We start from the raw sequence: 24,445 nt of genomic DNA, 5'->3' as shown, positions 1-24,445 counted from the left end.
ATGTTTCTCTTGCAGAATTTAATTGTTCTGTTCAGCTGACATACAGGAAGAGAAAGACATTAGAAAAATGTTGGGTTTGAGTGGCATTGGCACAAACTTTCCTACATGATGCAGGTATACATGGGTCTTGGTTCTTTGCCAAGAAACCTTAAGACAAACAAGAGATGTTCTTCCAGTGAAGTCAGTCTACCTCTATTTCTGTTTCTACTTTTAATTACTCCTCCAAGGAGGGACCAGCAGTGCTTATCAATTGCCAGAAGGCAATAAATGCTTCTTGTCATGCTGAGACACCAAGCCAGTGTTTCTTCTGTTCAAGCCTGGATGCTGTGTAGGTGGGATGTAAATACCCCACATCATTTAAAAGGCATGGAGAAGTCCTGCAGTCCTAGCCATACTCCCCCATTCCTGCCTGCCGAGGCATTCATCACTTTAACTCTGAGAAAGGGAAGCCCCAAATATCACTGCAATATGAGATCAAATTTGGAAAGACAGAAAGATCTGTAGGAAAACATCACTTCAGAGCTAATGAAACACTAATTTTCAGCCCCTTGCAAATCATCCCTAACTTTATACAAATGGGAACTCTGAGGTATCTGAAGCTCAGATCATAGCATAGTCCACTTCAATTTTAATGTTCAAGACCATCTGTAACAAATCGACATCAATGTCTTTGCTGCCACATCTGCTCAAGTGTGAAAACTAATTTCAGGGTCTAGCCCATTGCATGAAGATAATGAAGTCCATATAGTTCAAGAGGAAAATTTTATTCTAATTTTCTACTTAAAATATGTTGTCAAGGCACCTTTGCAAGATGACACTCTTTGCAGTATTGTAAATACCTGGGTCAAGTCATACCTTTGAGCACTACCTGGCAAGTGTAGCTTGCTGATTTCTTGACACATTTCCCATGCCAAAGCACTGAGTCAATCTTAAGATATTTCAGGATTAAACACAAACCACTACAATTAACACAACTGGATGTATCATCATGAAAACATTAAATGATCCATTCCTTACAGACATTTCTTTCCTTCCAGATCACATGGTAACTTTTAAGAACAAAGCGTCACTTCTCAAGGAATATATACAGTAATACAGAGTTCAGAATAAAGAAAAAATATGGAATCCAAAGTTGTGTAGGTGAGAAACTGTGATATCATTTCCTTTTCTCCTTCCCTATTATGAACTGACTACCAAAAAATAAAAGTGTTGCTGAGTTTCCAAATTCAGGACTTTCTAGACTTAGGAAATGACCACTTGGCTCTAATCTAAGGCAGAAGACCTGTGGCTCAAAACACATTAAGTTCCCAGCAATAATCAATGTCACTGCCTCTATCGGTGAAAAACTAAAATCACAATTAACAGCAAGTTTCATCTCCCAGTGTGCTAAGCAAGAACATTAGCATTGTAAAATGTGCAATCACCATTTTTTTTCCTAATGGCAGAGCTATTAAATTCATTGTTATATGGCTCCTGAAGTGAGGGTAAAAGTCTTAGGATGACTTGCATTTCAATATGGAAATCAGGAGAACCTGAGCACTGCAATCTTATCTTCACACACTTATATTTTCATGGGTACAGGACCACATTGGCAGTGACATTTTCCTAGCAACTAACAAAGTTATAAGAACAGCAGGCTTTCTTGCCTATGCCTGCAATACTATTCTTTCTAGCTGGTACTTTATATTGGTTCTAAATGGTGGTTCCAAATTTTTAAAATTATAAATATCTGGATAAATCAGTGAATTTTATCCATTCTTTACATTTCAAGGCTGATTATTTATCCTGGATTTTCCCTACTTGGTACTGAAAGCTCTGATAATTTATGAGCCCCAGGATTAAACTGGGGGATGGAAGACTGAAAATCTCCTCTGCAGAATTTCCCTCAACTGTCTCAAAGGCTGCTTTCTCCAGTAACTCTTTTCTTACAATTGCTGAGAAAAATCCATTGTGTTCTTGATTTTCATTAAATGTGATCAGGAGCAATGTCTAATAGCCAAAGATGGTTCACTGGATTTTATGGGGAAGGAAAAAATGGCTGTTCCATTTTTACCCAGTAAGTTTTTTCACAGTCCCATAACAATGAGAAGAAATGGCACAGGTAACAATAATGATGTCAGATTATAGTGTCTGACAGATGAAAGTAAAGTTTCATCTCACTAATTTTCATAAAAGACTTCAGTTTTGTCTTACCCACTTTCATTTGCTGGTCAGAAGTTAATCAAGTTTTAATTCAAGTATGCCTGAATATCCACAGTCTATATTCTTCCCGCTTATCCTTTACATTCTAGTTAATTTAGATTATTATTTACAAAGCAAAACCATTTTTAGACAAAGATCATGGTTTCCCTGCCTAATTCTGTCATGAGAAGCCCTCTATACCTCTGTTGAGCCTATCAATGTACATTTACATAAAACATGTAAATGCAAAAAACATTCTTGCCATGCCTGGCCAGGAACTAACAACAAAGCGATTACACCCACAAATACACTTTGAAGCTCAAGGCCTTCAGAAATCTAAAGAAAAGCTTGGCAGAGGAAAGCCCTGTAGTGATAGCAACTGGGAGGGGAAAAAATATATATATAGTATTAGTTGGGCTTCGCAATAAAATAGAGTTTATGTGACAACCTGCCTATCTCTCTGATTATCAGTCAGTCATATTCAGCTTGACTAATTTTTGGAGATGTTGATCAGTCTCTGTCACATCTGAAACTGGGCTAGAAGTCTCCAAGGTATTTATGATCCTACAGATTTTCTGACAATAAGAGTTTGGGTAACAGACAGAGATGCTATTCCATGTTATTCTAAAACAAGAGCAGCCTGATAAAACTTCTGTATATTATGTTCGACAGAGATCAGCATATTCACATTGACAAGTATTTAGCAATGTAGCTCTTGACAAGGTCATGTAGCTCTTGATAAGTCAGCATGTGCTGACTTTTGTGAAATAAAGGGGATCAGAAGATACTCAGTGTTTCCTGGAGCAAGAGTTGGCTGAGGGAATAAAAGGAATAAATTAAAGGAAATTGAGTTCAGGTAAAAAATTAAAATTAAAAAGAAATCTGATAGAATGGATAGAATCTTAATTTTCAGTAAATCCTCGGAAACATCTAGGCCATTTGGGATGTGGCATACCCACAGTTCAGTTGAAAACTAAGTTACAACCTCTGCTTTGTTTCCTGAGGTTCTTACCAGATGTGTCAGTGCACCTGGTACAACTAGAACCATCTTCAAAAACACCCCTAAAATCAGTTCCTCTACATGGACTACCCACTCATCACTGGTCATCATGTCCCTATGACTTTGATCAGATACACACATTTTGGTGTTCAATACAGGAGTATTACTCCTGCCTTTTGATTACCTACCAAACACAGAAGTCAGCTAAAGGATGCATATTGCTTCTACATGAAAATATGCTATCTGCAAACAGGAAAATCCCATATCAAAAACAATGATAAATTTGAGGAAAATTTTGCAGATTTGGTTCTTTTCTATTTACTACTTCACTTGTGTGTAGGTGTGTAAATGAATGCAGGTTGTCTCTGCCGTGGTGCGTGTCAAATACACGTTCACACAGGTGTCACGATAGCCTGGGCAGCCCTCCTCTGTAACTTCTGCAAAGGAAGGAATCTGTAAGATTAGAAATCTTCATTTCTAAGTGCTGATGCACTGAAAAAAGCAATTTCTACCCAAGTCTAAGCTAATATCACAGCCCAGCACCTGCAGATTAGCACAGCCTGTAGGCGTGATGGCCCTGGCAGCACGTCAAGGAAGTCGCTGGCAGTGCAGCCCACGAGCCAAGACCTTGTGATATAAAGGCAGGAAGCCACACAGTTTACACTTCACACTTCAGGCACACAGTTGAATAATGACCATGAAACTGTTACTGCCATGGTTCATTATGTCATATCAAAATGGACAATGATTGTTTTTTCAACAAAATACTCTTAATTTAATGAAACTGAACTGATATCCATTACAATCCAGAAAGGTTCAAAGGAGATAATAATGTCTGAAATGCTGCACGGTTGTTGTTTTTATTGCTGATCTGTGCATGTTTTGACAGTAATCACTGAACCCTTCAATGGTTCCAGAGGTTCCCATGGTGCTGCTATGAGAAGTTTTGGCAGATTTTGCAGTCCTCAGATCAACAGCAGGAGGATTTACTCAACAGCAAGTATTGGGTTTATTCTTTTACTTCACACATCAGAGCTTCAAGCCCATATATTTTTGTCATAATACTTTAAAGAGAAAATTTTAAAAGTAAAATTAAATGGACACTAAAAACTTGAAATCTGATCAATCTAAAAAATAGCTACTTTTTTCTCCTGAGGTTGGTTGTGGTTTTACAGAATACTTCACTTGTTTCACCTCACTTTAAGAAATGACACTATCAAGAAAACTAGCTATACTTCACTCTCCTGTAAAGAAATAAATGTAGAAAAAAAAGCAAAAAAGAAGTTTCAAGTACATTTATTATATGTTTTGTGTGTCATTGCAGAAGAAAAAATTAAAACTCGTTTCTGCAGAGACATGTTTATATTTTTTGCTTGACCCTAGTAAGAAAGTAAGTAATTCTGTTACTTCAGGGTCATTACAGAGGATGTGTAAAATTAAGCACTTGCGTAAATTTGGACTGTATTTCAGATTGTATTGCATTGTTTCTCCACAAAATATCCAAAGCACCTAAATATGAGTTGCCATGAATACCCTACAGCAATTCAGCCTGACTATCCAACCCCTGTGTTCTAGAAGTCATGCAAAGAAATCCAGAGTCACAGAATATTCTGAGTTGGAAGGGATGATGCCTAAACTCTCTTTGCATCCTTGATTTATATTTGTTGACTTTATTAGGCACTGGCAATTATGAATTCTGTTCAGAATCACTAGTAGTGGTGCCTAATTTTATTGCATGTAGTAGGCAAGGAGTGAAGTAACCAATCATCTGGGAAGTCAGAAGCTTTAACTCTAAGTCCTACTTGGCCACAGGGAGGTTTCAAGCATTGCTTTCGTTCCCCAGAGCAGTATTTAAATCACTAACTTGAACACAAGGTTGGGACCAAGCCTTTTCTGTCCCTTTTTAGGGACCTGGGCCAAAATGCTGACTATAACAGGAAGAGGAACGGAGCATGGACATAGAGCTGCCAGGGAAGATGATTGTGTCACCTCTACTCTTTAATTTTACCAGTATAGCAAAGTCCTGACACCAATTGTCACCACTTATGACTGCTGTTAAAGGAATCATTTTTCATCCCTGCCCTAGGAAAATGAGGTTCTTCACATGAATCTGCTCCTGGAAAAACCACTTCTGTTAGTTTCTTAGCTTATCCCACAGGATAGCTGGCTCTGGTAAAAGCCCTAGAGAGCTTCTGCAGAGCTCTGTTCTAGAGAAGCACTCTTTCAGAGAAGCCAACACAGCCCAAAAGCCTCAGTCATGCCTCTGTTGCCATCAGGGGCAAGGTAATGGTCAAGAACAAAGGAACAAGCAGACAATAAGGAAAGAAAAAGGGGCAGGAAAGGAAGATTGGGTGCAAAGTCTGTGGCTGTTGAAAGCGATTACATATAAAGTGTAAAAACCATTCATAGCAGTGCCTGTTGGACTCCTGCTGACTTTAGACCCCACAGCTTTACTGAGTCCTGAAATAAAAAACAAGACTCAGGGAGGCTCTGAGAGGGATATTCTTCTCTGCACGGACTAATTGCAAATACTGCACTCTCCATTTTAGAAATAAACCTCTGAAATGAAAAACCCTACAGCTACTGCTTCTTTTTGACCAAAACTGAATTCATTATTTTAGAAAACAAAACCTAATCAGTTCATGGTATTTCATGGTCTGACCCAGTGTTTAATTATGCATCTACTCTGCTGAGTATTTTATTCTTCTATACTGCTTAGTTTTGTGGGATCTTGCATAGGTTTACTTTTCGGAAGTCTTCTGAAAGGGCAAGTGCTAAAGACAGTACATTGCTAGAAAATTAGTAATCATATTGTTCAGAAGTATTTGCCATTCTTTCAAAATGGTTGTTACTCCAAGTACTTAAAAGTTGTTTTTTATGCAATTGAGGCTTTTGCTTCTCTCTATAGGTCTTTGATCACCTCCTAATTAAAGAAGTAATGACAATAAATTTTGTTTACATCTAACACAAAGCATGTTATTAAAGTTTGTCATTACTCATTTTCCTTTCTTGCATGAACATTTTCTGCATCACTGCTGCTGAGCATCAACCAGTATAGTTATTCCACTTAAATATTTTTATTAAGTGGCAATTATATATGAAGAGCTGAAATGTCTGCAGAACTCACGACTCTCAGGATGCTTCACTAAAGCGAAGTTAACAAAATACTTAAAATGCACCAGGATCCTGTTGTTTTGCTCTGGATAAAGTCTCATTAAAACAATGAAAGGGAACTACACACCTCTCATGGTCTACATCCATGTTTGATCACTGGTTTGAGTTATCTGTTCTCTGAGTCAGAGCCCTGCAACAGCACAAGCCCCAGAAATGGTGGGGAGGGCCAACTTCACTTTCTTATGTTCCTGTTGATCAGCACTGTTGGTTTTTTTGCCAAGGAGAATTTGAATTTAGTTCTGTGGTTAAGACAGAGTCTTCTGACATCCTCTATGGAACAAAAAATTTGTTTTCTCTGTATTCAAGTAAGATTCTATTGGCCACCATAGATGAACTTCACCAGGCAGAACACACTGCCTTCTTACCAAGTCCCATAATAGTTACTTGACTTGAAGAAAAGCCCTTGTTGCCAGAGGCTTGATTACTTTCTAATTTTAAAAAAGGGTATCTTTTAAAGGTGAAAAACAATAGTGGAACAAAAAAAGAAAATTACTTATATTCTAATTGCTTCTGCGTAGTAGAATTAACTAGGAATTTTCTAACAAAACATTTTTTCATGGAGTATAACAAAGCTTCAAACCCAAGTGATTCATGGAAACATTTTGGTTTTGACATATTTTTCCCAAAACAGAAACAGGATTCTGACAACTGAGAAGCCATCTTCCTTAGTGGTCTGCTAAAAAGCCCTGTTTTCTTGTGTGTGTCTCAGAGACAGCCCTGCTCTGTGTGCTGTCTGGTGACAAGTAAGAGCCCAAGCAACAGTTTGTTGTAGAGCCAGAGGTTCATGACAGCCCAGCTGTGCTGGCAGCTCTCAGACACACAGCACTCCTTAGGCTCCTCTTGACATGGGGAGAAACTACCCTTATTCCAGGAAAAGTCTCCGACTGTCCCAATACCAGAAATGTTCCAAAACCCACTCTTTTTCAGATTCAGCAAGTGGAGTCCTTGGGGCACTTGGCAGTATGCAAAACCCCTGACACTACATATCTGTCTGCTCCATGTCACTCTGAAAAATGAGGACAAAATGAAGTATTCCTGCAGATAAGTTTTGTATATGATCTGTAGAAACTTTTGGACTCCCAGTGCAAATATTATCTTGAGCCTGAACAGCTCCACTAGGTCACCTGGTCCCTGTAACTCCTCTGAACACGGTGCTAATTCCAAACTGTCCTCTTGCACTCTGAGCACCAACGCTGTGCCCCGGGACAGTTGCAGAGTTAAGGGGTTTACTGGGCCAATTACTGACTGACTACCAGCCAGCTCCTTTCTCAAAGAGTATCTGCTTTGTAAACAGTTCTGCTAAGAAACACATTTTCATTTTATACATTAGTCTGTATTAAGCAGTAGCATTGCAGAAATGAAGTCACAGATATTCTGCAGCCTAATTTACCATTAAAGAGCAGACAAAATGATGACCAAATGTTTGGATTTACAAGAACTCAGATAAAGAGGAATACTCATTATTCCAGGTCAGAAGATGAAATTCAGCTGCTGTCAGGAGGAGACTTAATACCCATCTCTGTGTAGCTGGTTATCTGGACATCATAATTTTAGCATTACAGCAGAATAAAGGGTCAGGGCCCACTAGGCATTGCATGGAAAATAAGACTTACAGAATAGAACTGAAGAATGAGGAAAAAATATTTTTGTCAGAAACAAGTCCTTCCTCAGCTACAAGAGGCATAATTCCAAGGTAGTGGGGGACTAGTGGACAGGATACTGAGAAGCAGTAAGACATATCCCCCATCCCTGGTTACAGGAGACTCTTACAGTAGCCAGTATTAGCAAAGAACTTCTACATACTGCTTTGAAGAGAGCATATTCCTTCTCACAAATCACAGGCATCAACCATGGCATGAGGGTTCAGTTTTGCCAGTTATATAGTTTGGGCACAGCTCCTTGGGCATAGTTCCAGTTAGTAGATAGGATAAGAATCAGAACAGCAGGGGGTGGGGAGAAAAAGGGACTGTATTTTTAACCAAGATGAAATTAAGATGAAAGGTTAATAAATGATGTGATTTTAATGCTTCAGCCCAACCAGACAAGTCTCCCCTGCCGTGCATACTCATTGTTTTCCTGTAAATTCATAGCCCTTTACATTTATTTCTTTCTTCCACAGCTATTTTAACTTACAGCTTAGTCACTTGACCTTTCTAATATCATAGCAAGGCAAAATGTGGCTTCTAACACTCAGAGTCTCCTTGCTGCAGATAGCTATACCTCTGACCTGCACTTGGAGCATATGTTGGGAAGTGCTTATGGAAGTTAGAGCAGAGTTTCTGCTTATCCATATTTCTTGCTTTCATTTCTCTCTCTTCTGACCGGGTCCTAATTCTCTGTCACCTCTAAGATACCTCAAACTAATACTTTAATGTGTTTTATGCCTTTTTTTTTTTAATTATTCATTTTGTCAGAAGTTAACACGATTTTGTCAGGATTGCAAACACTAGCCAATGCTCCCCCTTTAATCTGCTGGGGAGGTAATTCTAGCTATGAGACTGTTGTATCTCACAGCTATAGAAGCAAACAAACATGCAGAAAAATGAGCCGATATTTTTGTATGCTTCTAGATACTCATTTTCCTGTTTGATTTGGGTTACTTCCTATTACTTTGTTCTTATGAAACATGCTCTGTCATGGAAAAAATAATGTTTGCAACTGAAAGTGCTGCTGATATAATGCATTGCTTTAGGAAAAGAAAAAAAAAGAGATGAAAAAACACTACTTTTGTTCATTTATTCTAACCAGCACTACCCTAGTATGCTCAGAATTACACCCCAGATGATCAGAGAGACTGCTCTACTGCAAGGGAATTTTCTCCTGAGCAACTGGGTGGGGTGTGGGTATGAGTGGGTATGGGTGTGTGGGGGTGTGTGCAAATGGATCATCCCAGGGACCCCACTGAATCAGCGCAGTTTTGAATTCCAGCTAGGATTGCACAAGAGACTCTGACAAAGGATGCCCCAAAAGTATGCAGAGTTGGTGATAGTTATTGCACTTGTTGAGCCCTTTCCTCATCAACTTTGGTGGCTGCTTAAATACCAATCTGGCTGTTTCAGAGCAAAGTGACTCTTTATGCTGGAGGAGAATTTTCTGCCATCAAGATTGGTCCTGTCAGAGGAACTCATAGTGCAGCTGTAACAATATGATCTATATCTCCATGACAAGAACTGTGCAGAAATCTGCATAATTTTTTTAATCCTTGGGAAGGTTTCCAGCATGGTTGGGACAGCCTGGGAGAAGGTTCCAAGCAGGAATGCCAGGCTGAAGCTGAGACAAGACAGAAGCGATGTATATAGAGAGGCCATTTTTACCTGAAATATGTTCCTGGTTCACATCAGTTCCTTGTTCACGAAATTCTTACAAAGGCCATAGGATGGGTCCCATCCCTATCCATACATGTTGAAGGTGAAGTTTTAAGTTCACAGCTCTTGCTTACAATGAAATTATGTAAATTTTAAGCCTTTGCCACAGTTAAAGTAAAATTAACTGTATCTACTCCAAGTGACAATATTTTCTACATATGCTCTGATTAAAATGTTTCCCATTGAAATAGTGAGAAGAATAGCATTCCCTGTGTGAAATAAATTGTTAATGAATGGATTCTGTCATTATATTACAGGTATTTCATCTTCAGGAACTACAGATACGCCAGTTAGCAACAAAGCCTCACGCTGTAAATCATTGATAAATAAATTAAATGTTGTAGGAACAAGTACCTCTGTGATGCTCTAATTGTCATGTGTAAGGGACAAAATCTATCTTAGGACTGGTTATAGAATAATGGAATTATTTTGGTTTGAAAAGACCTTTATGATCATTGAGTCCAATTGCTAACCTGACACTGCTGAGTGCACTATTAAATCAAGCAGTTCAGGAACATGCAAGCCAGAAGATTTTGGAGCACAGCATCATTGTGGAAAGGCAAGTGTCTATACTGAAAACACTCTATCCAAACCTATGCCTTCAAAATACCTGAAGTACCTGTGAATGAAGGACAAAGGCATTTAGCCTGGAAAATATTCAGTGGCACTAAAAGACAGCTGGATCACTTCAGTTTGAGCAAGGCACAGTGAGTACCTGAGCTGCTGGTGAAGCTCAGCAGGTGACTCTAAGCTTGTGATCCTCATCCTAAACCCTTGCCTGCTACTAGCCCATTACAAGGGGCTTTTTTTCTGAAGTTGCCTTGATCACTACTGGCCATCCCCTCCTCATTTCTGCCAGCTCGCTGCCCAGGCATCTTCTTTAAAAAGAGTGGTGATACCCAGATGACTGCAGCTCTGCCTTTAAGCATGGACAGAAGGTTAAAAGTAGGATTTACATGTCCTTTTCTAGGACATGTTTATGTTAATGAGCCTCAGAGATAATGGGAAAGAACTCTGGGAAGAACAAACACATAAACTAGTATTAATAAATAATATTTGATGGGTTTTATTCAATAGAAACAAAATTTGATTTTAAAAGTGCAAGTCTGTTATGAAACATAACTGTAAAATCACCTAGTAAACAAAGCATATCTGTTCTGTGTGTATTTTGAGGCATACCAATGTTTTCCTTAGGGGGAGAAGCCTCTGCAGCAGATTGTATGAAACATAGTATTTATTCCTTTGAATGCTGGTAAGATTAAAAAAAAAACAACTTTAAATTATTTGCAATTTCATCAGTGCAACAGCCCTCCAAGATAAGATATAAACTTGTAGACTAAATAAAATCTTATTTCCAAAACTAGTATTTTGTCCTTGATTTGGGTAGTAAAACACTTCACTATCTATATAGAAGTGCAGTGCAAAAGATGGCTGCTTTAGAACTGATTGGAAACTCACCCATCTTGTTGTTTACATGCTCAATTTTAAACACATCAGAAAAACAGTTCAAAAGTTTCTTCAGTAAAATCTTATCCAGTTAATTTCTTTTCCCAGTACTCTCCTGAATTAGCTCTTGAAGGAGGAGATAATTCATTCAGGAGGAGGAACAGAGAAAAGCCATCACTAATAGGAGCATTTCTCCTTATAAAACTTGAAAAGTTGTTTTTTTTTTTTAATGCAGCTTCAGCTGCATAAATTACAAAATATTTAGTACTTTGTTATGACAAGCATATTACATGCTACCTCCTATTGTTCTGCTCTTTTGGATTCTAAACAAACAAATTGGAAGAAACAAATGTGGAGAACCTTGAAATTGTCATTAATGGCCCTCAAGAGTAACTAAAGGCACTCATGAGTAAATGTTTTATTTCTTTTTGCAATATTTCAATATTATAACTTCTGAAAGTTATATCCCCATGGGATATCAGAGAACAGCCAGAATACAGTGTCCAGCTGAAAACATGGGGAGAATTCCTTTTCTGTACCTGTACCAGGAGCATCCAAATTAAAATATAGGCAAGGATAAAGTTTTACCCTTAAAGAGGTGTCAGGACTGTTCTAATGTTACAAGGTTTTGGTTTACATCTTGTCTGAAAGGTAGATCTCCTTCAGCACAAGGATATTTAAATTTGTGGTGAAAGAGGAGGGAATGGCCAGTACAGCTCCCTGGAGCACATAGGACAGTCTAAAGAACTTTCTCATTAATCCACAATCCAAACTTGTATCTGCTGACTCGAGGAAATAGGAATATTGCAGCCTGAGACAGATGCTGCAGACTCTAGTTCTTTGGGCAGATGAGAATTCCTATTTAAAGCATTATACATGAAAGATGAAAGGAAGAAGGGCAGCCTGTGTAACAAAATTAACTCCTACTTAGAAAATAAGAGAAACTGGCCATTACAAAATACTTTTCTTAGAATAAACAGCAAAACAGATTCCAGTGTACAGCATACAGGGAATGAAAAGAGATACGATGTAGGAAGACTACAAAAGGAAGTTATATTAAAAAAAGGAATTAATTTGCAATATGAAAGAAAAGTTGCATTTAAAGAGAAGATTTTACCTTAACAGCATTATTCTATTTATATTTTATAGAAATAACTTCAGGGAAAAAAAAGTTTCTGCTTCTAACTGGATTATAACATTTCCTTATTTTCAAAACAATTCATGGAACATGGTTTCACTCTAACCAAACTGTTTAAGATTTTTAAGCTTGACTATACAAATTACTTTATCTGTGTGCATAAGAACACAAAATTCAATATCATGCCTGTTTGGCAGGCATTGTCCTCTACCAGAGAAAATGAACAAAGCTCAGCTGTCCATACAGGCAGGCATGAATGACAGAATCACAAGCACAGATGTACACAAGGAACAGTTTATTTTAGCAAGAAGGCTGGACAGCCTGTGAAGTTCCGACTAATTACTGCAAAAGAGTGCTGCAGAAAAGTACAAAATGGATGCAAATTTATGCTCCAAATAGAAAACTTTTTTTTTAGTCTGTACCTTTAGTACTTTTAAATTCAATCTTTTGCTACTACTTGGGGTTTTTTTTACAATGTTACAGTTTTACTCTGAAGGAATATATACTTGCCACTTCTTTTGTTTTCTAATAACTGATGACTATCAGATTATCAGCAGAACCATTTTCTATTAAAAACTATCACACTTAAAATAGGCATGATTATTTTTGTGTCAATAAAATCACACTTAAGGTCTTATTAACATTCTCATTGTGAGGACAAAACCACCTCAACCTCAAAATTGGTTTGAGGTTGCAAAAAGCCTGGGCTATATTTGCAATCAACAGCACCTACTGATATACTGAATTTTCACAAGTCAAGAAGACTGAAACATTTTCACAAGCCATATTCTGTCTTCAGGGATGGCAGTGTGAAATCAGTGGAACACTTATGTCTCACGAATGCTATAAAAATTGCGATGTTATAATCCTAAATATATCTTCTGGCAATCTAAATTACAGAATAATATTTGAAAGATATTTCACCATTCATATACAATTTTTTTTTTTCATTTTTAATATTGAAACAATTCTGTTTTGAAGTATTTTACCACACTGAAAAAGCTTTAATATATTAACTGTTAGTGTATCAGTCACCTGAACAAATGCTTCACTTTAACAGCTGAAATAATTCCACTGAGCAAACAGTGCTATCTATAAGTAAACATAAATAGCAACAAAGCCTTTATTTCCAGTATTTTATATCTTGACCAAATTATTCTAAATCAGTTAAGACAGTCAGCTAATGCTGGGATTCAAGTTTGCAAACCTTTCCCCAGCATTTATGATTTAATTTAGGACAAATTTCTCCTTCTTTGTATATGTGGCTTAATCCAAGTCAAAATAATTATTTTATATTAATAACTATAATATAAATCATTACTTGAACTGACTAGTAATTAACCACTTAAGTCAATATAGTTTATCTATTTTTTTTTAAACAGCATCACTATTCAGCATACCCAGATCATTTTTATTCCTAGAATTCATTCACTGGACAAACTAAGACTGCTCCTATAACCAGCCAGTAATTTGTTTAAATTAGTGTTTTTCTTTTCTTCATCCAACTTATCCCACTTCATGGTACGTCTACTGTTCTCAGCCCTGATTCAGCTTCTGCTTTCAATTAAAAGAGCAATTTTTCCTCCAGGAAATAGGAAAACTTAGCATTGCACGTGTCACTGCTCCAGTCAGAAAACCTCACTTGCTGAGTGCTGCAGTACATAAAACTATCTGCAGTTCAGCCTGCAGCATATGCTCCTCAGGGAACTTCTGGCTGGGAAAATTATAGATGCCTTAGAAGTAAGTCTTAGGCAGACAAAGTAGAATTTTAGCAGCGATATCAGTTCACAATGTGCATAGGGCAAGAGCAGCCTGGCTGGAGAATGGACCCATTCTCCAGTTGGCCCATCTGGAGAAATCCAACACCTACTGGAGCTTTCCTTGTTCCAGTGTTTGTATGCTCAGTCTGCCAGGGAGCTGCAAAGGCAGCCATGAGCACGATGTGCTCCTCATCTCCTCCCCTCTCTGAAAAGGGCTGCAGTGGAATAGCCTGGGGATGGAGACTCCTTCCAATTGTCCACCCAGTGAACTGGCAACATTTCCTTCAGGCACACAGAGCTCCTACAAAGGTCCCTGCTGCATGCCAACTGAAGGACTATGTTCCATTTTCAGCAGTGTTTTGTGCAAAAAAAGGACAATAGGAGTACTTTCCTCATGCTCTTTGTCTCCAAAACATACCACTGTATGAAACACAAGCAGAGGGAAGTACAGCTAATTACATCTGCCAAAACACAGACTTCCAGCAAAGTACACAGCTCCTTGCAGGACTAAGTTCTTTAAAGTAACATTCTGTTTATTTTTAGCTGCTTTTTTGATGACTATTTTTCCATCCAGTTTTTTTTTTCCTTTCAGCAGCAGTTATTGTTATATCTGACCTCACTGCTTTAATTAAGTAAGTGTTTCTCAGTCCATGATCAGTTCTATTTTGGGTTGGTTTAAAGTTTATTTAATTTGAGATGTATACTAAACAGGGCAGCATAATTGCACATTGTAATTCTTTTGGGGTGCCTGGTTAACCTGAGCATAAGGGACTCTGGATAAAGTCTCTATGGCATTCCTAGGGAGACTGTACAATTGCTTCACTTCACTTAGGAAACTTTTTTTCTTATACAACCTGAATCTTCTTTGTTGCAATTTAAGCCTAGTCTTTGAAAATTCCTTCCTTCCATCATCCATTTTTCAAAGACTGGCAAAATGCTTGTCATTTTAAGTCACCCAGAATTTCAGCCCCTTCCATAAGTTGCCAAGGTGCTCCTTATTGTTTCAGCAATTTCTTTGAATATTCTAGAATGCAGTTGATTTGGCCTAAATGGTTTGAAAAGGTCTGACAGATTTAGGGATTCTAACCTGTTCTTTCACTTTCCTCTTTCTCACAAGTGTTAATTGTACCACACATTACTTCAGAGTTGACCTTTTCAGAAGACTGATGCAGAAAAAGCCATTAAACATTTCAGCCTTCTTGGAATCATTTGTTGATAGCTCTTTCTCTTTTCTATACAGCAGACCAATGTTTTTCTTAGTCTTTTTCACCAGTATTGTGCTGATGAATCAGTTCACATAACCCTTGACACCCCTTGCTAATAGCATAATTTTGTATCTGTTCCCTGTATTTCCATATTATTCCTTTTATTTGTCTTCACTGATCTAATTTTCTACGCATTCTCTATATGCTTCCTTCTTGTGACAGAGAACAACAACTAACTTAAAATTTAGACACGTGGGTCTTTTATTACATCTCCTGTCCTTTTACATTTCACATTTGGATCCCATGAGCCAGCATCATTCACATCTCTTGTCCAGAAAACTGATAGCCTGCCTTCTTTAGTTTTGGTTCCTCTGAGATTCCAAATTGCAAATTTCTCTTTATGGAAAGTTTTGTTCTCAAAATCCCCTGTTTTCCTGTACTTTCTCCTTCTTCTCTATAGACTAATGAACTCTGCCACTCTGTGGTCACGGAAGTTGCCTTCTACACTTCTTAGGTTAAATTCAAATCCAGAAATCTTTTTCTAAAGTTGCTTATATGTTTCAAAAACTTGGTAGAGAACTTGTGCTCTGCTCCCAGCACATACACCTGTAAATATGGAGAAATGCCCTATTATGATAAAATCATGCCCTGGAGAATGCCAACTCCTCACAAAAAGAACTAATTCCAATCTTCTTGAGAAGGTGTAACCACTAACACTATTTCCTTTACAGAGCACAGATCTCATTTAAGAGAGAGAGAGAACCTGTGGCAGAGACATTAGAGTCATGTTGTCAGCAGTGGTGTGTTGATCTGGTTCTGCTACTGCCTGGGTGCCCATCTGTAGGTTGGTAAGGTGGGATTTATTTCACCTAAATTTCAACACTAAATTTCAACACTAGTATAAATATCAACCTTTGCACTTGGCATATCAGTTGTTTTATTCCAGTCAGGGAAGAGAAACAGGCACATTAGGACATATTAATTCATCTGACTTACTTCAGATCACCATCATCATGGCTGGGCTTTGTGAACGAAGATTTGGGGAGGGCTCTACACACGTTTGTTACAAGCGTGCTGGTGGCTAAAAAGGCCAATATGAGATAAGCATGTCCAGTTGCAAAAGGCACAGCAGAAAGACTCCTTAGGAGGTATATTCTGCAAGGCACGAATCTTTCTGCATTGTCTTTTCTCCTTGAGAGTGATCCTGTGTGCGTTCTCGAAAGCGTCAGCAGCGTTATAGATGGTGTGTCTCCAGACCTCCCAATTGGAGGCCAGAGTAGACCAGTTATGTTGATCAATATGGCCAAGGCTGAGATGTTGTTTCAGGGAGTCCTTGTATCTTCTCTTCGGGGCTCCTCTCTTGCGGCAGCCAGTGGCAAGTTCACCATAAAGCAGGATCTTAGGGAGGTGGTGGTCCTTCATCCTGGAGATGTGCCCTGCCCAACGCAGCTGTGTTCTCAGCAACATGGCCTCAATACTTGTGACTGCTGCTTGTTCTAGAACAGATGTATTGGTCACATAATTTGACCAGTGGATGTTTAGGATTGTACGGAGACAGCGTTGATGGAAGCGTTCTAGGAGTCTGAAAGTGTTCAAACCATCGATTCAGAATGGAGGTTTTATCTGTCAGAAGCGTTTGACCATCTGTGCTGAGTGGAGGGCTTTGGACTTGGTATGTAGGCCTGTATGCTGTTTTCAGGGCTTCATAGAATCCTCTGTGATCACCCGTATTTGTGCCCCTACTTCAGATACCTTCTGTAAAATTGAATGACTTAAAGACTGACACAAGTAGAAGTAAGAAAATTTCTGTGTGAGAACTGACCTGGCCTTTCCCCTAACCTTGTGGGTTACAACCATGTGGTTTAACTTGTATTTTAACCAGTGTCTGAGAGAGAACATGCTAGGATATCACACCTGTACCTTTTTTAGATCTTGCTTCTAAAAGCAAGATTTCCAGGTTGATTTAGTTTTATACTTCCTTTTTATTACATGGTTTGCTTTATTTAAGATTTCTACTCTGTTCTGCATATAGCAGAGACTGGTGACAACCCTGTTATTATAATAAACATTCTCTTTTTCACATTTTCCCTACATCTTTGCTTTATACAGATCTGTCATATATTATAGAAAGCTTTCAGTAAATTTAAGAGTGAATCATTCAGTTAAGCTTGTCTTTCAAGGGTGGGGAACGTTCTAGTTTATTAACAGATGCAGTCCTAGGCTGATGGCAATTACAATTTAAGTGAGTTGACAACTACTTGGTAGTCTCTGTAAGGAAAGTAAATGGCCTCAGTTTACCTGTAACTTCCCTAAAAAGCCTTTTGCTCTAGAGATACCTCTCCTGAGGCACCTTCCCAAGTTGAAGAGAAAGGAGTCAGACCCATCCTCATTCTCAGAGAATACAGGTCTTTTAGGCTCTCAAGGCTGTCAGTGCAGGTGTATTACAACACTTTTAAAGATGGCTTATAATTAATCGAAGACTTTCTTTGTCTCATATATATGAGACAAAACTGTCTTCTCAAAGTATCAAAATGAGAGAGGAAACATGGAAACATTCTCTTTTCTTTTTGTTTTTTTTTTTTTTACTCTGCCAGCTCCCTTCCCTCCTTCTAATTTCATCTTTCTAGCTGCTATCTGTTTCCTCTTGGAACAGGAAAAGCCTTTTTGTTCCTTTTTCTTTTGTATCTCCACTTTTAACACACCTATTGAGTGACATATTTTTTATCTTTAATGAAAGTCCTCTTAATGCAAACGCTACATTGTTTGAAAAAAACCCACAAAAAAACTGAAAAAAAATCCAAACTCAAACCTGTTCTGCTCTATTTACATAATAAAGACCAGCAGGATTGTTTCAATACCTTCTGGAAAAACAATATTTAAAGAAGAAAGATGTTAGGTAGGAGAACAAGGCACCTTGTGCTGCACAAATTTAAATAAGCACAGCATTGCCAGCCAGTCAAGGGAGGTGATTGTCCTGCTCTACCCTGTTTTGGTGCGGCCTCACCTTGAGGCCTGTGTGCAGTTTTGGTCACCACAATACAAGAAAGATATTAAACTATTAGAGAACATCCAAAGGAGGACCATGAATACAGTGAAGGGCTTAGAGGGGAAGCCTTATGAGGAGCGGCTGAGGTAGCTTGGTTTATTCAGCCTGGAGAAGAGAAGAGTAGGGGGAGACCTCTTCATAGTCCACAACTTCCTCATGAGGGGAAGCAGAGAGGCAGGCATTGATCTCTTCTCTGTGGTGACCAGTGACAGGACCTGAGGGAATGGCCTGAAGTTATGTCAGAGGAGGTTTAGATTGGACAGTAGAAAAAGGTTCTTCACCCAGAGGGTGGTTGGGCACTGGAACAGGTTCCCCAGAGAAGTGGTCACAGCACCAAGCCTGACAGAGTTCAAGAAGCATTGGGACAATGCTCTCGGGTACACGGTTTGACTCTTTGGGTGTCCTGTGCAGAGCCAGGAGTTGGACTTTATGATCCTTGTGGCTCCCTCAATTTTAGGTGTGTAAAATAAAATCTATTGTTAGGACACCAGTATGGTTGACACATGAGTGTGGTTGCAGAGCCTGCAGGAAAATGCTCCTGAGTGGCACATCTGAGGGGACCTGCTCGAAGCAGGATCCTGTGAATGCCTGGAGAGCCCAGCCCACAGCACAAGCTAAGTTAAAGCATTGAAATGCACAATCAGTCTCACAAAGCAGAAGTGCTACTGAGAAGATTACGAAAGAGATATGCCACAGAATCACAGAATATGCTGAGTTGGAAGGTACCCACAAGGATCATCAAGTCCAACTCCTGGCCCTGCACAGGACCATCCCCAAGAGTTGCACCATGTGCCTGAGAGTATTGTCCCAATGCTTCTTGAACTCTGTCAGGCTTGGTGCTGTGACCACTTCCCTAGGGAGCCTGTTCCAGTGCCCAGCCACCCTCTGGGTGAGGAACCTTTTTCTAATATCCAACCTAAACCTTCCCTGACACAACTTCAGGCCATTCCCTTGGGTCCTGTCACCACTGATATGATGAAAGTGTGCAATGACCCTGAGTGGATTAAGAAAGAATGATTCAATTCATAAAACACATTGAGAAAGTGCCACCATTGATAAGACTTAGAAAAGCAATGTCAGGTAAAAAGAAGGGAAAGGGTGTAAATTGCCAAAGGCTACAGACCATACAGAGTCTAAAGGAAAAAGGAGTCTTGAGGACTTTTCTGCAGAAACACTGATGGAGCTGTAAAATGGGGGCAATGGAAATCAGCAAGCCAGAGAAATTAACAAAAAGTGTGACTGGATAAGTGGATACTTGTGTTTGTGAGCAACTACAGTTAGTAATACCACGGATACACTTCTCTCCTTACCAATCTCATTTATAGAAGACAAATATTAATGTAGAACTATTAACATGTGAGAAGCAACTGTATCACTGGAAAAGGGGGTTTCAACACTGTGGTTTTCTGAATTGAGAGAAGACTGAAGGGACACATTGACAACGGTCTTTGAGGACCTAAGAGGCCATTCTCTGGGTATGAAGGATGGCAAGACAAAAATAACGCAAGTCACTGAACTGCAGTAAGGTAGACATCAGGAAAACCTCAGAGTAATAATGAACAAGGCTGAATTCCTTGTGGAAGCTGTGGAATCTCCAGCAGTGCAGGTGTGAAATGACAGCTTGGACAATAGCTATCACAAAAAAAAGAAGTCACATATAACTGACCTCTTCTAGGAACACAGGCAAACAAGGTGGATTTTTGAGATCTGATCCTGGATCTTTATACGATTTTATGGCTGTAGCAAAGGTTAGTATAAACATTTTATTTTGATCATACAAGAAGCATGCTTTAAGGGAGATGTTACAGTGGCAAACAAATTACAGACATTCACAAAAATGGGCTTAACAATGTTATAAGTTACTCTAAATCACCAGTTCAGCAGAACAGTGAAGCATAGTTCTTGCGTCCTACAGACTTTAGGTCTAAGGACACAAAACACCCAATCTTGAGGCCTTGAGGAAATATTAAACCAAATAGATGACACCTTTAACAACAGAATAACCCCAGACAGTCAGTATTAGGGAGGAGTGTGCTGCAGGACAGCACAAACTCTCACACATACCACAAAAATCAAGGCATCTCTAAACTGCTCTTCAGGAAAAAACTGTTAATAGAGATTTCCTGAAGAACTGCTGTTGGGGATTAAACATTCACACCTCAGCGTGCGTTTCACTTGTGGAGGGAGTCTAATGTGAACTGGATATACCGTTACTAAGATTTAGTGACCCCATTTGTCACAGTGGTAACTGCACACAGACTGCCTGTCTTTAACTAAAGCAAGCTCCATTTTAACAAGGCTTTTAGCTGTCTGCAGCTGCTCGAATGAAGTCTTTCTGTTGACACCCATGGGCTCCCTGGGGTGCTTATGTCAGTTCCTGGTGCTATCCCTTTTAATCTTAATGTACACCTGTCAGACCCCTCGGAATTTCTATTCAGTATCACCTTCCCCTGAAGGCTCCTTCAGCCAGAATAAACTTGGGTTTACTTATTTATTATTACAGCATAATAAGCTGTGCCCACTGACTTGATGGTTCTGCCTCGGAGAGCCTGAAGAGCGAAAAGCCAAGTGGTTTGAAACCCAGCCTTTCCAAGTTGCACACTTTGCAGCTGGACACCATAAAATCTGTTTCATGGTTCTTGTTAGAACCAAATAATCCTCAGAAAGGGCCCTTCTGATCTTACAGCCTATGAAACAATCTACGTCCAGATCTAAGATCTGCTATAAGATTTCCCAGAATTTAAAGACATACAGCGATCGTTTAGAGCTTTCGGCTTTGGATGTGCTGATCTCTCACAAAGTCTGCCACCGCATCCCGGACAAGTTGTTCCGCGCAGGCAAGTGACTGGCGAGGGGAATAGTGTGGTGTCCGCTGCCCTGCCCGCCCGGAGCACGACCCCCAGCGCCAGCCGGTGCTGCCCGGGGCTCCGGGGGCGCTCCCAGAGGCGAGCGCTTCCCGCAAGCGTGGTGCGACCGCGGCAGCGCCTCTTTGACAGGAGAAGGCAAAAAAGGAGCAGCGAGGAGACAGAAACATGCCCGGCACCGGCAGGAGCCTGCTGTGATCCCGGGAGCTGGGGAGGAGGAAAGGGGCTGCGCATCCCCGGTCCCCCCGCCCTGGCCTCGCCACCGCCGCCCCGGTCCCCGCCCGTCCCGCCGCTGCCGCCAGCGCGTCCCGCCGCTCACCGATAGTGGAAACGACGGTGCCCACGAAGTAGAAAGCGCCGGTGAAATCCCATCGGGGCCGGATGTCATCGACACGGATGCCGGCCACGTTGGCCTCCTCGTACTCCCGGAGAAAGAGCCGGAGCTCGGCGCGGCTGAGGTTGTGGCGCCGGGTAAAGTTCTCCAGCCGTTCCTCCCAGCGCTCCTTGGCCTCCCGCTCCGTGGGCAGCTCGATGGCCGAGAAGACGGCGGCGCCGCACAGCATGTAGAGCACGATCAGCACCGCCAGCAGGAGGAACCGCGCGTTGTCCGCGTTCAGGCGACCCGCGCTGGAGCAGCAGCAGCCGCCGCCACACGCCATCCTCCGCCCCGCGGGACCGGGCTCCGCGCCGCCACGCTACGTCGGGGCCCCGCTGCCGCCGCCGGGCATCACGGCACCGCCCGCCCGCCGTGCGCGGGGCTGTGGGGCTCAGGGCGCCGCGGAGCCCGGCGGCGGCGAGCAGCGCTCCGGGGAGCCGGCCGGCACCTTCGCCCCGGGGGCAGGGCGCGGCGGACGCGCTTCGGGCTGCAGCGCATCCTGCGGGCGAGGGAACCGCCCGTCCCCGTCCCGTCCCGTCCCGCAGAGCCTGTCAGCCCCACCGCCCGCCGCGCCGGGCTCCCGTGCCCGCCAGTTTCATATCCCCTTCCTGCCCCCGCCCCGAGCACGTCGGAGCGGGGCGCAGGGACAGGCATCGCCAGGCGCCTCCTGCCTGGTGGCGGGGGCGAGGCGGGATCCGCGCCAGCTCGCCCCGCCGCCCTCCCCCGCCGCGGGGCTCCTCCGCCCGGGTCGCGCCCCCGACGGTGTCCTCCACCGCCCCGAGGGTCGCTCCCCGCGGCAGAGGCGCGACCGCCGTTCCCGAGGGTGTCCCCGGAGCTCCATGAGAGCAGCTGGCAGGGCGGGCCACCCCGCTGCCTCCACCTCTCACAGGGACAAGGGGCTCCCTCTTCCCTCCCGGCCTGTGCTCAGCCCCAGCCGTGGGGCCGAGGAGCGCCCCAGGCAACGGCGCCTCTTAGAGAGATCGGGAGTGAAACCCTTCAGTCGGTGATATGCCTCTAGTATCAAAGCCATAAAAATTACCGCCCTTTGCCAAAAGAGGGCACCTCCTTCTCCACAGATCTGGTTATCCATCGCCTTCCCGACAAGGTGTTACATCTTCATCGTCCAGCGCTGGGCAGTCAAAGGGAAGTCGTGAAGAGAAGACAGAGGCAGCTCTCCAGCTGCAGTGTGATTTAAAAAGGCGTTATTTGCAGGTTGAAAGAGCTCTTGATCCAAATCTTCTGGAAATATTCCTACTACAAGAAGAAAAAGCTAAACTCAGCAATATCTGGCAGTTAGTACAGTGCTGAATTCTACTTTAAAATAACTGGAGGCTAGAATTCAGCTCTGTTAAACATATTAGTATATAAACACTTTCCAGTGAAAGACAACCTACATATATTTTTTTTAAATCAGGTTAATGAGCTATTACTGTAACATCTACTCCCCTTCACCTCTTTTCTATTTCTATTTTCTAATTATGTTGCAGTCAAAATGCAATGGGAATGAACTCTAAGGTCTTAGCAATTAGAAATCCCACACAATGGTAGATAATGGTTGTAAGAGCCATTGATGGTCTCATAGCCTGAGATATATTTGGGTATTGGTCTGAGCCCTGGGGGTGCACTGTGGGCAGTTCTCTGCCAGTGTCTGGGATAGGATCACCAGCTGCATGGCAACAGCTGCTTGGGTAGCACAGATGGGGAAAAGCCATGTCCTTTCCTCATGTTGCACAGTAAACCAACAGCCAAGGATGAATAGGATTCATGCGTCCTCATCATTTTTTTCCTGGTTGTTATACATACGTACATCATGTTGCAAGTTTTTATTCCCTCATCATTAGTCTTCAGTATAGACTAACATATGGCAATCAAAATTAGCAGCGATGCTGGAAGACACTAAATAGTGAAAAATAGAAAAACGAGATGCCAGTCAAATTAACCAGACTCTGTGACAAGTGCTAAAGGTAACCACATGCTTCCATAAAAAGTGCTGGTATATCTTTAAAATTATTAATAGTTCCTATTAGAGTAAAAAACTCCCAACCTATTGCCAGTCTTTGCCATCCAGAAAGAAGACAGAACTCAATCAGTGTGCTCCCAGCCAGCATAGGCAGCAGAACTGAGTGAGCACCCTCAGTCCACACTGAAATCTCCACCCACGAAAGCTGTTCTAGGGTGGCTTGGATTAGCACAGTGGGAAAAGGAGCCTTTAACTGTTTGCAACCATGACATCAATTGATTGCCCAAAGGAATGTGAATAACAATCACACTGTCCTAAGGATTATCCAAGGAAAATTATTCAAAGTTATTAAGTTCCTCCTTATTTACATATTATTTTGTTAGTGTGGAATAGTTATTTTGGTGTTGGTCTTGGGCATAGAGGGAGTTATCACATTAATGCAGGTAAAACCATCTGGCACAGTTTTGAAAGACGATGAAGTTTACCACTGTCACTGGTCATCAAACGTTGCAAGTTCCCTTAATTTGTCAAATTTGATCTTCACCAAACTAAAACACTATGAAGGATATGCAGTGATTTAATCATCTTTCAAAACAGTGGCTTTTTAAGCGATAGACCAAGAGTGAGTTAATATTGACTGGAATCCTGAAGAAGAAAATGAGAAGAGGCTGGCAAATATCAAAGGCGTGGCACCTTTTGTTGTTTTAAGCTCCTTTTCTTCCTTTATTCCCCTGTTTTAATTAAGTCACTTACTCTAAAGAATACTTTCGTGTAACAAAGGTCACCATTTCCATTGCTCTTGGGTAGGTACCTGGAAAAACTGGAGTGTGTGTAGAGCACAAATAGTGTAATGATGCAGTCACCCATTCAGAACGTTTAAGCAAGGCTGAATAAAAAAATGCAATGTGTTCACTGGCATAAGCTAAAAAA

The 24,445-nt window shown here is 41.1% G+C and overlaps 1 protein-coding gene across 1 annotated transcript in view; it reads right to left on the bottom strand.

Moving 5' to 3' along the window:
* KCNK13 (potassium two pore domain channel subfamily K member 13) overlaps positions 1-22,568 on the bottom strand; it is a 57,646-nt gene extending 35,078 nt beyond the window's left edge. Inside the window, exon 1 of the mRNA XM_064658974.1 lies at positions 21,499-22,568. Within this exon, the coding sequence (XP_064515044.1) occupies positions 21,499-21,838 (340 nt within the window). The 5' untranslated portion in view covers positions 21,839-22,568. The remainder of the gene's footprint in view (positions 1-21,498) is intronic.
* Positions 22,569-24,445: the final 1,877 nt, after the last annotated feature.

This window comes from Pseudopipra pipra, chromosome 6, assembly GCF_036250125.1.
Source record: "Pseudopipra pipra isolate bDixPip1 chromosome 6, bDixPip1.hap1, whole genome shotgun sequence".
Classification (NCBI taxonomy): domain Eukaryota; kingdom Metazoa; phylum Chordata; class Aves; order Passeriformes; family Pipridae; genus Pseudopipra; species Pseudopipra pipra.
Note: the sequence above shows the minus strand (reverse complement) of the source record. Positions and strands in the feature narration are given on the sequence as shown.